This window comes from Bos mutus, chromosome 13, assembly GCF_027580195.1.
Source record: "Bos mutus isolate GX-2022 chromosome 13, NWIPB_WYAK_1.1, whole genome shotgun sequence".
Taxonomy (NCBI): domain Eukaryota; kingdom Metazoa; phylum Chordata; class Mammalia; order Artiodactyla; family Bovidae; genus Bos; species Bos mutus.
The window spans coordinates 11,559,344-11,574,902 of record NC_091629.1 but is presented as its reverse complement, the minus strand read 5'-3'; the positions used below and the strand labels follow the sequence as shown (position 1 = coordinate 11,574,902).

At 37.0% G+C, this 15,559-nt stretch overlaps 1 protein-coding gene across 1 annotated transcript in view; it reads left to right on the top strand.

Moving 5' to 3' along the window:
• DNAJC1 (DnaJ heat shock protein family (Hsp40) member C1) overlaps positions 1 to 15,559 on the top strand; it is a 182,875-nt gene that overhangs the window by 83,696 nt on the left and 83,620 nt on the right. Inside the window, exon 7 of the mRNA XM_070380991.1 lies at positions 7,688 to 7,778. Within this exon, the coding sequence (XP_070237092.1) occupies positions 7,688 to 7,778 (91 nt within the window). The remainder of the gene's footprint in view (positions 1 to 7,687; positions 7,779 to 15,559) is intronic.

Below are 15,559 nucleotides of genomic sequence, written 5' to 3'. Positions count from 1 at the left end.
AATAGTCTGGATGGGTAACTAACACAGTGGTGGTAAGAGTCCTACTAGAGCCCTCAGTATTTAAAAAAATGATACACATGGCCTTCAGTGTTTTCTTCACCACTTTTGTGGTACAGGGCCATTGTTTTATTTTTAAGTAGGAATCCTTTTTCTTGCATAAACCATCCCTATCTTCTTGACTGAGAGGTTCGAAGACTTCCAGTGAATGGCCTTCATACTTGCAGAACCTGTACCCAAATTTAGTTGTCATATCAACAGCTCTTCATTTCTAACCTTTTTCTTCCCATTCTTCCTCTAAATATCCATTCTTTATTACAGTTCACATGCATGTATGGTTGGTTATCCAGTAGGATTAGTTTAGCAGGTTCAGTAAAAATTTATTAAACACAGTATCAGAACAAGGCACTTTAAAAGCCCTTACAGTCAGAGTTTATATCACATAAATTAAAATAATTGGGACACATTATGATATATAAGCTTCATATCTGTAATATAAACAATGACTTCTATAGATGTTCTGAGAAGTAAGATTGTCTCTATTTAAGATAACCAAGGAAAATTTGAGCCAAGTCTTGAAAGATGAATAGGCCATTCGACAGTGAAGTGCCTACTCTGTGTCCTAGTTGTGTACAAAAATAATTTCATAGATACAGTAACTCCCATAAAAATACACATGTGGAGACTGAAAAAACCTGAGGAAGAATTGTACGATTGCTCTTTTAAAAAAAAAGAAAATACTACATAGCTCATACTGTCATCCAAGACTATATCCCAAGTCAGCAGACTCTGAATATGGCCATTTAGGAGTTTAATAGGTAAATCTGACAAACCTGTTAAAGAACATTGAGACAGAAAAGTGTTTCCGTCACACAGGTCTGTCAAAGATATGTATACATCGTTAGGAACGGGAAAGTTAAAGCGCATAGTGGGCAGACAGTACTCAAAATGGTTCTGTGATCAAGCAGGGTAGAAGTAAAAGTATTTCTTTGATAGTTCCCCTTGCATTTTGAGAAGGTCTTCATTACCTCCTTTAGTACCTCCTTTAGTGCCTTTATTACTGGGTTTTATTCCTTTCCTTTGCTCTGAAGAAAATATTGGAAAAACTGTAATATGTAGTGGATTAGAAGAATGAGCCCAGTAACTGAAAACAATTATACTTGACACATATGAGATATCTGATGTTAAATTGGTATCAAACATTTCATAGATTGGAAAATCTTGAAAGAAAAGACATATGGATATTACTATATTTAGCAAAATGTGTATCCCCATATCATTCATGTACCCACATAGGCAGAAGTAAGAAGTCAAATGAGAAACCAAAGAAAAAGAATATGGAGAATGTTTGTAAATTGACATGTCCATAGAGATTGGAGGGAACATTACATTAAAGAGGAGTAAAATGCATGACTGTTTGCAGAGAAACTTCAGAAACTTGAGAAGAATGTGTTTATACAGCAAAAAAGGCAGATGGAGTAATCAACAGAAGACATGCGGTGTGAATTAGAATGTAACAAGGAACTCGGTGTGTATCAGGAGAGGCATAGTGTGCTTTCAGGCTAGAATTTAGTTTTACCATTAAAAGTATAGCCCTAGTGACACTCCGTATCTTCCCAGTCTGTGTTCTCAAAGAACAGAAGGGAGTACACAGTCTCTTGGAATCTGACTAAACCAGTCTTCTGTGTGGACTATACTCAGCCTGTGACCCCAAGAAAATTTTCTAACCTTCAAAATGCCCTTAGATATTTTTTATTTGATCATATATATTCTGAAACATATTCATAGCAATGTGAGTAGCAAAAACTGATGAAATATAACCAGTGCTGTGTGCATATTTTCAGTTTAACTGGCTGTTTGTGTTGGAGCTTCATTTATTTAGGCCCATTAAAAATTTAGATTGCTAACAGCACCGATTTCTCATACAAATCAGTAAGTACCAAATATCCCAAGTAATTACAAATTACCAGTCTAAATCATAGTTCATAGTTCTCTACCTTTTCTGAGGTGGAAAGATCTTAAGTATTCAGAATTTATTTGCTCGCTTGTTTGTTTGATGTTTCTGGGAATTCACCGTTTAAATTGCTCTCTACCTGCTATGTTACATTTCTCAGTAACATTATCTATAAAACATGCAACTCCTTTAGGAGTTCATTGCCTAAATTGTTCATTTTTCTCATCGTTAAGTCCTGGTCCCCCATCTTTTCTCACTACCAAGTTGATCTAATATGAACACAGACTAGAAATCATTGTAGAAATTTCCCAGTGTGCATATGTCCACCCCATCAGGATTTATGGGCTTCTGAGGAGCAGTGGCTGAGAAAACAGAAGAATCTTCTCTGTGGTACTGTGGCTTTTACCTTAAATTGAAAGTTGCCTTAGAGTAAAGGGAATACTGTACTGTATACAGCTGTTTATAAAGGGAGGCCTCCTCCCTCCCAAGAAGCTTCTTCCATGGAAACAGCTCTGGACAAGCCCAGGGGTTGCCCTCTCTACAGTCATGGCCCTTCATTCTAACCCCTTTGCTTCTGCTTGCTGGGACAGAAACCAAATAAACAAAACATTCACAGCTAATTAGCAGAAGGAAAAGCTTCTAAAAGACTAGGAGGCATTTGCAGCAAGCTTAGTTGCCTGCCCTTCTGCTCAAAGTTAAACACAGATTTTCCAAGGGATACGGAAGCTTACTTTTTTAGTATTCTTAGAACTTTTTGAAAAATTTTGCAGACAAGCGCACTTTACATAGAGAATACATAAACCAGTGAAAAAGTTTGGGAAAACTCATCTGAATTTTTATAAGGCTGAAACTGCTGCTGCAGAAGGACAAAGGGATACAGGAGAATTGGAAAGACCTCACAACATAACAAAGATTCCATTCCTTCCACCCTCTGAAAGGAGGCCATAAGATGCAATTATTCAGAGGTCCAAAGACAGAATATAAAGTAGAGTTACGTAGAAAAGATTTTAAAACCACAAAATGTTAGTTAGTTAGGATGTTAGAGACACACAGTCTCATCCATATTTTATAGCTGAAAAAATACTTAAGACTCAGATTGGTGAGACTGTTTGCCCAAAGTGACACAATTAGTTCATGGTAGAAATGAATCTTAAAGCAGAGGAAAATAAATTTAAAATATAAGAAATATAAAAGCTTAGGCTAAGTTTTTTCAGCTGCTGGATAGTGAGCTTGGTAACTAGTCTCATGGTCTGTGAGTAAGCTATCTGATCTTACATTCTCTGTACGGATATTGAGGCAGATTGTAATTTTTATAAAAGTTGTAGAGGATTCTCACATTGAGTTAGGGCTGAATAGATGGCTTCTGTGGTCTCTTCTGTCTCTTAGCCCAAATGGAAAAGTCACTTTGGGCCTTCTATCTCTTAGAATATACTGACTCAGGCACAGGAAAACAGCTTCTTGTTCTCTGTTTTATTTTTATTACTCTTGTGAACTTAGTATTATTATAGTTCTATACAAAGAAAAACTGACTCTTACTCAAATTATGAAATTTAGAAGTTTTCTTGTATTCTTCACTGTAATTTTATACATTGTATGTAATTACATATTACATATAACTCTTGAGATTATGTGCATGCTAAGTCGCTTCACAGTTGGACATGACTCTCTGTGACTCCATGGACTCTAGCCCGCCAGGCTACTCCATCCATGGGATTCTCCAGGCAAGAATACTGGAGTGGGCTGCCAGTCCCTTCTCCAGGGGATCTTCCCAACCCAGGGACTGAACCTGGGTCTGCCACATTGCAGGCAAACTGTTTACTGTCTGAGCCACCAGGGAAGTAATTTTCTACATTGTACGTAATAACACATTACATGTAATTCTGAGATTATAGTATCAGTCAGTTGGAGAACAAAATGTAATAATAGAGCAGTTGAATTTGTGGGCAGATTTTCAAAACTGCACTTAAACGATATTCTCCTGTGTTGAAGGTTGTATGTAAGCTTCAAACAAGAGGTACATGCTGTCACACAGTCAAAGAGCAATGGAGTGTCCTCCATCCTTCTTGCACCTGCCTCTCTTCAGAGTTCTTCCTGGAGGAGGAAATGGCAACCCACTCCGGTATCCTTGCCTGGAAAATCCCATGGACAGAGGAGCCTGGTGGGCTACAGTCCATGGAGTCGTGAAGAGTCACACACGACTGAGCATCTGAGCAGAGTTCTTCCATGGTGGTACTGTTTTCCTGCTCGTACCACTCTGAATTTAACCCCCTTCTTTCCTAAGACTTTTTTTTTGGATGGTTTACTATTTTAAAGTTTATGTGGAGAAGGAAAAGTAAACTGAAACATGACAAGCAATGCCACCTCAGCATGGTATTTTTATCACTTAAATATGTTCCAATAATGTTAAAGAGAAAGGTTTGTAATAAGGGATATCTTCCATCTCATAGCTAACTAACCTTGGGAATACTATATCTTCACAGTTTAGCTAAATTATCATCATTATGGAGCCTTTCCTGATCAGGCCAACTGAAAATTTCCCATTATATATTCTCTGTACTAACTCTGTAGCACTTGGTATTTATATCAACCAGGATAGACTATGGTAAAGTGCAGATTATCTTAAAATTCCAGTGACTTGAACTTTGTTTCCAGTGTCTTCCACTTACGTATCATAAGGAGACATACTGCTCTAACTTGACACTTAGGGACTCAGAATAATGATGTCTTTACCATCTTTTGGCTGAATGCATCCAGGGCCTGTGGCCTCCTTGCTCTCTATGACAGGAGTGAGAACTGGAGGTTTACACAGCCTTTTTTGGTATTTGGTTTGAAGTGACGCATATTTCTAACCAAAGCCTGCCCGGAACTAGCCCCATAATCCCATGTAATCTCAAGAGAATAAGGAAATGTGGGGAAACAAATAGAACGTTGGGTGAGCACTACTCTCTCTTTACATATTGAGTTGGCCATAAAGGACTTTTGCTTTTTAAGTAAAAAGACACGTTTTTCATTTAAACTAAGAACTTTATGAGCAGTGTGTTCCACTACCTTCTGCCATTTTTTCAGGCAACTTCATGATTCCATCTTCTCAAAACTTCTTATCTTTTTGAGCAAAAAGCTGTTCTAGGTGCCTTTTTGAGTCTTCCAGGGAATAGAATTTTTTTCCCTTAAGTGAATTTTTAAAGATCAAAATAAATGGAAATCTGAAGGTACAATGTCTGGTGAATACTGCAGATAATCAGAATTTCTTAGCTAAGCTATAACAGTTTTTGCCTGATACTCAGAGAAACACGTAATCTTGTGGTATCCTGATGGAATATTATGCATTTTCTGTTGACTAATTCCAGGCACTTTTTGTCCAGTGCTGCCTTCAGTTGGTCTAACTGAGTGCAGCACTTGTTGGGATTAATCATTTGGTTTTCCAGAAGGAGCTCATAAAAGAGGACTCCCTTCCAATTCCACCATATACACAACATTACTTTCTTTGGATGAAGACTGGAATTTGGTGTAGTTGGTGATGGTTCATCACTTATTACAGTCTCTTGTGTTCCAAATGATTGAATGGTATCCACTTTTAATTGCCCGTCACAAGTTGTTTTAAAAATGAAATGTCTTTGTTAGGTTTCAATACAGAATCACATGCAGAAATATAGTCAGGGTTTTCTTTGCTTAACTTGTGTGGCTCCCAAACATCAAATCCATTAACATAGCCAAGCTAGTACAAATGATTTTCAGCACTTGATTTGGATATTTTGAGTAGGTCAGCTGTGTCCTGCGTGGTACAGCATTGATGTTATCAATTAATGTCTTGATGTGATCACTGTCAACTTCAACTGGTCCACCTGACCGTGGAGCATCGTCCTGTAAGAAATCTCGGGCATGAAACTTCACAAACCATTTCTGACATATTCGATCAGTCATGGCACCTTCTCCATTCATTGTACAAATCTTTTTTTTGCGTTTCAGTTGCATTTTTACCTCTCTTGAAATAATAAACCCTAATATGCAAAAAATGTTGCTTTTCTCCTTCCATCTTCAATACTAAAATGACTACACAAAAATTCACCAATTTGATGTTTTTTTAATTAATCCAGAGTGATATGACAGCTGTCACAATACAAGCTAATGATTGTTTCGAATAAAGTTTAAGACAACTAAGTGCTATTAAAGCTGTCTTATAGGAAAAAAAAACTGAACAATCTTTCTGAGGGTGCAGGGAATGTTAAAGGACTGTAAATTCTTAACCTGAACCTCTGTTGAAATTTTAAGTATATATGGGCATGGGAGGATGAGTAAGTCAGGTGTATGACATCTGTGCCCTTCAAAGACCCCAGGAGAAAGCTTTAATTTGGATAGGCATGGCTGAAAAGGGAGAATCCCATTCTGTGGTTTAAGTGTTGAGGCATTTCCATCTGAATTGTAGTAGACCAAGGATTGAGTTTATTCCTTCACTTCCTGCAGAAATAAAACCCTGTCAAAAGGGTCTATAATTTATCTGCTCTAGGAATCACAAAGTCTGGGAATGTTACCCTAGAGTTATCCTTGATATCTCTCCTTTTCTTATTCCATACCAGTCAGTCATCAAGCTCTTTCATTTCTTTCTTTACAAATTTCTCACATCTTTCAATCTAGTTCAGTTCAAAAACACTTACTGAGTGCCTTCTGGATTCTAGATACTGTGCTCTGAGTATACAAGTTCCCTTGTCTCAAATTTCTCATTTTCTGGGAGAGAATACTGCGATACAAGCAACCATAGAGATAAGTTTAAATACAGAAGCAGTATACAGGAAAGGATTAGTCTTCCAGGGAAGGTCAGAAAGATTTGCACAAGAGGAGTGATTCTTGAATAGGGTTTTCAAGGATGAATAGGAGTTCTTAAGAAAGATAGGGGAGCAAAATACTCTAGTTAGAAGGCAAAGCATATAGAAAGACATAGAAGCATAGCACAGTGTAGCCTGGCAGTTTGAGGTAGTACTGTGATAGAATAGATGAAGTTTGAGTCAAGAGGTGTTGAAAATGATCTGGTTTTGCTTTTCTCACTGTTAGGAGCTTCATGTGCCTGGAACACCAGCTTGTTTATTCCCGTGTCTGTGATTATCGAAGGCCTAGTCTTTTTTTTGGTACTCTAGTCTCACCTGTCGTAAATGCCCCTCCTCGAGACTTCAGCCCCTGTGCCTTGACGCCTAAGTATTTGCATACAATGTGTGCTCTCAGTCCTCAGCTCTCAGTGGAGTGACGTCTTTCACTTGTATCTACGTGGTCACAGATGTTTCATAATCAGATTTGCATATAGTGATTTTGAAAATCTTTTGGAGTTAAGGGACTAATATGAAAATACTGTTTGTACTTTGTCACAATAATATAATTTACTGTACTATCAAATAATTCAGTTCAGCAAGTGTATTTTTCTGATTTCTGTCCACACACAATATTGAGAAAATATGCAATAGAAAAAAAACAGGAAAAGAATATCTCCCTTACGTTTCTGAGAGAAAAGGCTTTACTTAAACATGTTTAATACACTCATATAATTTCTGGCTTTCATTAATTCTCTGAGAGAGACAAATCATAGAGAACTGCTTATTCAATTTCTTCTCTTCATCATTAAATTTGAAAACATAAACAGAGGAAAACTACTTATTAAATGAATATGCTGCTTTAACTTGAAGTTATATGGAAAATACCATCAAAGGAAACTGATTTTTATGTTAATTTATTTGTAACTTCTTTCTTTAGGATGCTGGGCAGTTTTATGCTAAATATAAAGAAACAAGATTGAAGGAAAAGGAAGATGAATTGACAAGAGCTGAACTTGAAACCCTTCAGAGTGAGTTTTAAACATTGTCTTACTATATTAACTATATTATATAAAGCTGATTATTTAAATTTGGATTTTTCCTTAAATTCAGTAATAATTAAATTTTCTGTGCTTCCTGCTACTCTCTAGACTTACTTGCACCTCATGTACTACATGTGCAAAATACTATATTAGTAATTTCTGAACCACCCACAACTCAGTATCAGAAGGAGGGATAAAGTTATCATGGGGTCATATATTTCCTTTCATCTGTATGTTTGCGTGCTTAGTTGCTCAGTTGTGTCTGACTCTCTGTGACCCCATGGTTCCTCATTCATGGGATTCTCCGGGCAAGAATACTGGAGTAGGTAGCCATGCCCTTCTCCAGGGGATCTTCCTGATGCAGGGCCTGAACCTGGGTCTCCTGCATTGCAGGCAGATTCTTCACCATCTGAGCCACCAGGAAAGCCCCTTTTAATCTGGGAGGCATCTAAAATCTAGAAAGTCCTTAAACAACTGCAGTCCAGTGCTGCAGTTGTCATTAATATTTAGTGGTGATCACCAACTTGCTGTAAGCCTGAAAATGTCAATGATTTTTGTTTTGAAAGTCTTTGTTTCATTTGTATTATTGTTATATAACATGAAAAACCTTGACTAAAGTATCAGTATGTTGATGACTTCCACCAAACACTGGAGACAGTTCTTGCTGATTTTAGGAAGAGTTGAACATACTGTTAAAGAAGGCATTTTCCCAGCCCTGGTCATTCTAATTTTCTATATCTACATCCTTCTCATACATTCTTCCTTTTATAATGTTTTATTTTTTTAACATGGTTTTATTTTTATCCAGAGCATTTAATACTACTTAGCATTAATTAATTAATTTTGTTTACCATCTGGTCCTCCCAATAGAAAGTAAGCTTCATGAGAGTAAGGATTGTATCTATTTTCTTTAATGTTATGACTATCTAAGGACCTTAAAGAATCCCTGGCACACAGTAGGTGCTTAATAGGTAACTGTTGATTGAACTCAGGGAGGGGAGGTCTTCTGTTTTATTTTTAATTTCAATATGAATGTTCTTGGTTCAAACTTCATTCCCCTCCACCTACCTAGATTCCTAGAGAAGTGATATGGACTAATGTGGGCACAGAAAACTGTACAAACACTCTTAATACTCAGTCACTTCACACTTACAAATGTATATAAATACACAGCATGTGTGATTTACAGAATAACTTGCATGCCTTAGCTATTTGTGCAGCCCACAGAAGTCATTTAGCCAAGTGAAGCTAGAAAAGAGCAACTGTGTTATTAGTATTCCCATGCAGTTCACACTTGGAATATATAGAAAAATAGCTATGGCAATTACCCTTCATAAAGTGAAAGTCTAGCTTTCTGCCTTTACCTAAACACCAACCATAGTTTGAGAATAAAGGAGGACTAGGTTGTCTCCAAAACCAGAGTCCATTGCCACTACCTAAATGTGTGACTTTGAGGAGTTTATTTTCGTTTCCTTATCTGTTAAAAAAAACATGTGGGACTAGATGATCCCAGTGTTAGTTTTCTATTGTTGCTTAACAAATGGCCACAGATTAGTGGCTTAAATACAAATGCATTATCATACAGTTATGTGGGTCAGAAGTCAGACATGAGTCTCACTGGGCTAAAGTCAGGGTTATCACGCGAGGCTGATTCCTTTTCCAGCTTCTCGAGGCCCCCATGTTCCTTGGATCATGGCCCCCCTTCCTCTTCCTTCAGAGCTAGCAATGTTGCATCTCTGATTATTCTGTAGTCACATTTCTGCCTGATCGTAACGGGGAAAAGTTCTCTGCTTTTAAGGACTTGTGATTAGATTGGACTAACTTGGATAATTCAGGATAGTCTCTCCTGTCTTAAGGTGCTCAAGTTTAATCCCATCTGCAAAGTCTCTTTTGCCATGTAAGGTAAAATATTTGCAGGTTCTGGGCATCAGAACACAGTCATGTTTAGGGGACCATTTTTACCCTCTACAACCTTCTGGTATCTGGGTAGCTTTAGAACAGGGACTTTCTTTATCATCTTTGTGTCTGCAGCATTTAATATAGCATCCTGGCACATAGTAAAAGTTTAATAAATGGATGAATGACTAAATAGATGAATTAATGTAACCATGAATATTAATCAGTTAATATTAATGATGCAGAAAACAAACTTATGGTTACCAAGGGAGAAGGGGGAGAGTTGATTTGGAGACTAGGATTGACATATACACAGTACTATATATAAAATATAGATAACTAATAAGGACCTACTGTATGGCACAGGGAACTCTTCTCAACACTCTGTAATAGGAAAAAAGTCTGTAAGAGTGGGTATATGTATATATGTATAACTGATTCACCTTGTTATACAGCAGAAACTAACACAACCTTTTAAATCAACTATACTCCAATAACGGAGAAGGTGATGGCACCCCACTCCAGTACTCTTGCCTGGAAAATCCCATGGATGGAGGAGCCTGGTAGGCTGCATGGGGTCACGAAGAGTCGGACACGACTGAGCGACTTCACTTTCACTTTTCACTTTCATGCATTGGAGAAGGAAATAGCAACCCACTCCAGTGTTCTTGCCTGGGGAATCTCAGGGATGGGAGAGCCTGGTGAGCTGCCGTCTGTGTGGTTGCACAGAGTCGGACACGACTGAAGCAACTTAGCAGCAGCAGCAGCATACTCCAATAAAAATTAAAAAAAAAAGTTTCAACAAATACAATATAATATTCAGGTAAACTGTATAACTGTTTAAAGCAGACTCTGCTTAAGAGGGGGAAATTTAGGATGCTAGAGGATTACATATTGACTGATGTGTGTTTTGAAGAGTAAGAGTGGACAAATGATTATTACTGCTATATTAATATATCCAGAGATGCAAGCTGGATTTACAAAAGGTAGAGGAATCAGAGATCAAATTGCCAACATCCATTGGATCATAGAAAAAGCAAGAGAATTCCCTCAAAAATTTTACTTCTGCTTTATTTGATATGTCAAAGCCTTTGACTGTGTGGATCAAAAAAACTGTGGGAAATTCTTAAAAGAGATGGAAATACCAGACCACCATATCTGTCTCCGGAGAAACCTGCATGCAGGATGAGGCAGCAGTTAAGAACCGGACATAGAACAATGGGCTGGTTCAAAATTGGGAAAGGAGTACGTCAAGGCTGTATATTGTCACCCTGCTTATTTAACTTACATGCAGCAAAATGCCGGGCTGGATGAAACATAAGCTGAAATTAAGATTGCCAAGAGAAATATCAGCAACATCAGATATGTATATGAAACCACTTTAATAGCAGAAAATGAAGAGGAACTAGAGAGCCTCTTATTGAAAGAGGAAAATGAAAAAGCTGGCTTAAAACTCAACATTCAAAAAACTAAGATCATAGCTTCTGGTCCCATTACTTCATGGCAAATAGATGGGGGAAAAGTGGAAATAGGGACAGTCTTTATTTTCTTGGGCTGCAAAATCACTGTGGATGGTGACTGCAACCACAAAATTAAAAGACGTTGCTCCTTGGAAGAAAAGCTATTACAAACCCAGATAGCATATTAAGAAGCAGAGACTTCACTTTACCAGTAAGGGTCGATATAGTCAAAGCTATGGTTTTTATAGTAGTCATGTGCAGTTGTGGGAGTTGGAGTGTAAAGAAGACTGAGCGCTGAAGAATTGATGCTTTTGAACTGCGGTGTTGGAGAAGACTCTTGAGAGTCCCTTGGACAGAAAGGAGATCAAACCAGTCAATCCTAAAGGAAATCAGTCCTGAATATTCATTGGAAGGACTGATACTGAAGCTGAAGCTCCAGTACTTTGGCCACCTGATGCAAAGAGCCGACTCATTGGAAAAGACCCTGATGCTGGGAAACACTGAAGGCAAGAGGAGAAGGGGTGGCAGAGGATGAGATGGTTGGATGGCATCACTGACCAAATGGACATGTGTCTGAGCAAACTCCAGGAGATAGTGAAGGACAGGGAAACCTGGTGTGCTGCAGTCCATGGGGTGGCAAGAAAAGAGTTGGACACTGCTTAGTGACTAAATAACAAAACCAAAGATTGAAATGGAAGTTGGTATTATAGCAATTGTTGAAACAGCTTTAGTTAAATTAAATCCATGAATAAATGAAACTTTAAAGGTAACTTTTATATAAGTGTTATTTTTAAGTAAAATTGTTACATAAAATTTTTCTAAGCCTTTTCAGTTCAGTTTAGTCTCTCAGTCATGTCCGACTCTTTGCGACCCCATGAATTGCAGCACGCCAGGCCTCCCTGTCCACCACCAACTCCTGGAGTTCACTCAAACTCATGTCCATAGAGTCAGTGATGCCATCCAGCCATCTCATCCTCTGTCGTCCCCTTCTCCTCCTGCCCCCAATCCCTCCCAGCATCAGGGTCTTTTCCAGTGAGTCAACTCTTCGCGTGAGGTGGCCAAAGTATTGGAGTTTCAGCTTCAGCATCAGTCCTTCCAATGAATATTCAGGACTGATTTCCTTTCAAATGGACTGGTTGGATCTCCTTGCAGTCCAAGGGACTCTCAAGAGTCTTCTCCAACACCACAGTTCAAAAGCATCGATTCTTCAGTGCTCAGCTTTCTTCATAGTCCAACTCTCACATCATACATGCCTTTTAAGACTAGTCAAAAAGTGGAGGTGAAGGGAATCCACATTTACAGGAAGAGAAAAATGTCAAACTAAACCAAAATTTACCTGTGGAGACAGTTTGAATACACTAATTTCATTGCTTTCATAGTCATGTTTTCATGACTGTTTTTCCAGAATTGTTCAAAGACTTTTGTTCTCCCTAAGAATTTGATAGCAGTTCTCATGCAGATTTAATAATGCTTTCTTTTAAAAAATTTTTAATTGAAATAAAGTTGATTTACAGTGTTTCAGGTATGCAGCAGAGTGATTCAGCTATATATATACTCTTTCAGATTCTTTTCCATTATAGGTTATTGGAAGGTATTTAATACAGTCCCTTGTGTCATATGGTAGGTCGTTGTTGGCTGTCTGCCTTACATGTAATGGTATATATAATATGTTCATCTCCAAGACCAAATTTATCCCTCCTCTTTTTTCCCCTGTGTAACGGTAAGTTTGTTTTCTTTCTCTGTGAGTCTGTTTCTGTTTTGTAAAAAAGTTCATTTGTATCATTTTCTAGATACCACATGTAAGTGGTATCATATGACATTTGTTATAGTAATTTGTTATTGTTTAATTAAAATATTATGTAAAGAAACAATTTACAATAGGTGAATATCTGAAAATTCTCTGTATGCCAGCAAAAATGTGTGATGGTCTTCTGAAAAGTTTGAAAATTCCCCATGGCTGATTCATGTCAATGTATGGCAAAAACCACTATAATATTGTAAAGTAATTAGCCTCCAAATAAAATAAATTAATTTTTTAGAAAGTTTGAAAATTCATTGCCTGGTTATGGTTTCTTCAAACTGAAAATGATGAAACTAAATGCCAGAAAGCTTATTAAAAACAATACTCATCCTAAACTCTGAGTAATAAGACTTTTGTTGCTCATGTTTTGGTATCAGTTCAGTAATAAATTTATTAATAGAAAAGGTGAAGGTATCAACATTAACAAAGTTAAAGAACAGTCACATTGCTGTTAATAATGTCAAAAACTGTCATGTATTTTTAAATGTCGTCTCTCATGGTTACATGCAAAGAATCTTTTAATTAATTTTGTTAACTTCATTACAGTGTTCTACATTGTATACTTTAGAACTAATACATCAAGGCCCCAAATCCCCCAGTGTGCATTTCATTTGCCCCCATCCTTCTTAATTTTAAAGACCATCACTGGAATACTGAGTTCATAATAACATTTCCATCTGCCTAATTGAGTAAATGCATCTCATGCAGATTAGCAATAGCTATTTTATGCTGCCTGTTTTTCATGACCTAATTGCTAATCTGCCCTCAAGTCTTCTGCTTTACTGCCGAGACTGTGTGCAGTGTCCTCTGAGGGCTACCCCAGAGTTACACTGAGTGGGGTGTGGTAGTCTTACTAAAATGGTGTTTTAGGGGGGATGTCTGAAAAGGGTAATGTCTTAAAAATAAATATGTATCTTTCTCTTAGGAAGTCTTTATGGGAAAAAATGTGATCTATTTGGAAATTTTTGAGCATTTTCTTTACTACAAACTTTTAATCAACTTTATGTTTTTGCTATAAATAAATTGAATATGTATTGATATAAGGTTTTTTCAGTGTTAATATTTTATACAGTCTGAGTTTTAGTCTAAGTCAATAGATGTGAGTTCTGAGTACTATAATGAAAACCCATATTGTGAATGGAAAAAAAAATGAGTAATTCTATAAAGAAATTGATTGAAAGGTTAAAATTTAGACAAAGAGGGGATCAACGGTAGAAGGAAAACTCATTATTTCCCTTTTTTCCCCTCTGTACTTATATGAGTTAAGAACAAAAGCAAAAGCAAGTAATCAAAATCCTTCTTTTTTAAGAAGTAATTTTTTTTAATCTGAAGAAACAGTTGTTCCAGACATTATGTTTTTCTTCTGGCTTTGTGGTCCCCACCCCATACCCCAGTGATGGGCCCAACTAGGGTTGCCAAGGGGACAGTAAGAACATGGTAGACAGAATTTGCCTCTTTAGGGTGGCAAGACGGGAAAGCATTCACCTTCCCTAAGGTAATGGAAGACAGATTTCTATAGAAAACTCAGGCTCATGACAAAAGGAGATGCTAGTGCTTATTTTTAAGTTGATTCAGGGACTGGTGGAGAAGAGGACAAAGGAGATAGGGCAGATGTAATCCCAATGGGTTAGAACATTTTTCCTTTGATGATATAGGATGCTCATGGATGGAAGATTCCTCTCTGAGATAACTTATGAAAAGGTAATATAACAAATCACTAACTCCAGTACATTTGGAAACATGACCAAATAAAAACTCTGTACCTTATATAATATTCTCTTGTATGTGTATACCACATTTTGTTTATCCATCATTAAACACTTGGGTTGCTTCCAATTTTTAGCTATTGTGAATAATTCTGCTGTGAACTTGGGTGAACAAATATCTCTTTGAGCCCCTGGTTTCAGTTCTTTTGGATATATATCCAGAAATGGAATTGCTGGATCATATGACAATTCTGTCTTTACTTTTTTTTAGGAACTGCTACACTATTTTCCATAGCACTGTACAGTTTTACATTCTTACCAACAGTGTACAAAGTTCCAATTTCTCCATATCCTTGCCAGTGGTTTTTATTGTCTGGTGTGTATGTATGTGTGTGTGTGTTTCTTGTAGCCATTTATTTTCTGGTTGGGGTGTGTGTGTGTTTCTTGTAGCCATCCTAATAAGTGTTTCTTTGGAGAAATGACTATTCAAGTCCTGTACCCAATTTTGAATCAGATCGTTTGTTGAGTTTTAGTAGTTTTCTGTATATTCAGTATATAATCCCTTATCAGATATATGATTTACAAATATTTTCTCTCATAATATGGGTTGCCTTTTTACTCTATTGATATCTTTTGATGCACAAAATTTTAAAATTTTCATGAAGTCTAATTCTATTTTCTTTCATTGTCTGTGCCTTTGGTGTCATATTAAAGAAATCAGAGTTTTAGATCTTACACTTAGGTCATTGATCCGTTTTGAATTATATTTTTATACCTTTAAATTAGCCTCATATGTCATTTAAGTTACTAATTTCCTTTTATGGTATCAGGTTTTTTTTTAAGACACCATTTGAAAAGCTTGGATATACACAGGTACTGATGCAGTATAGGATAATATGGTACTCA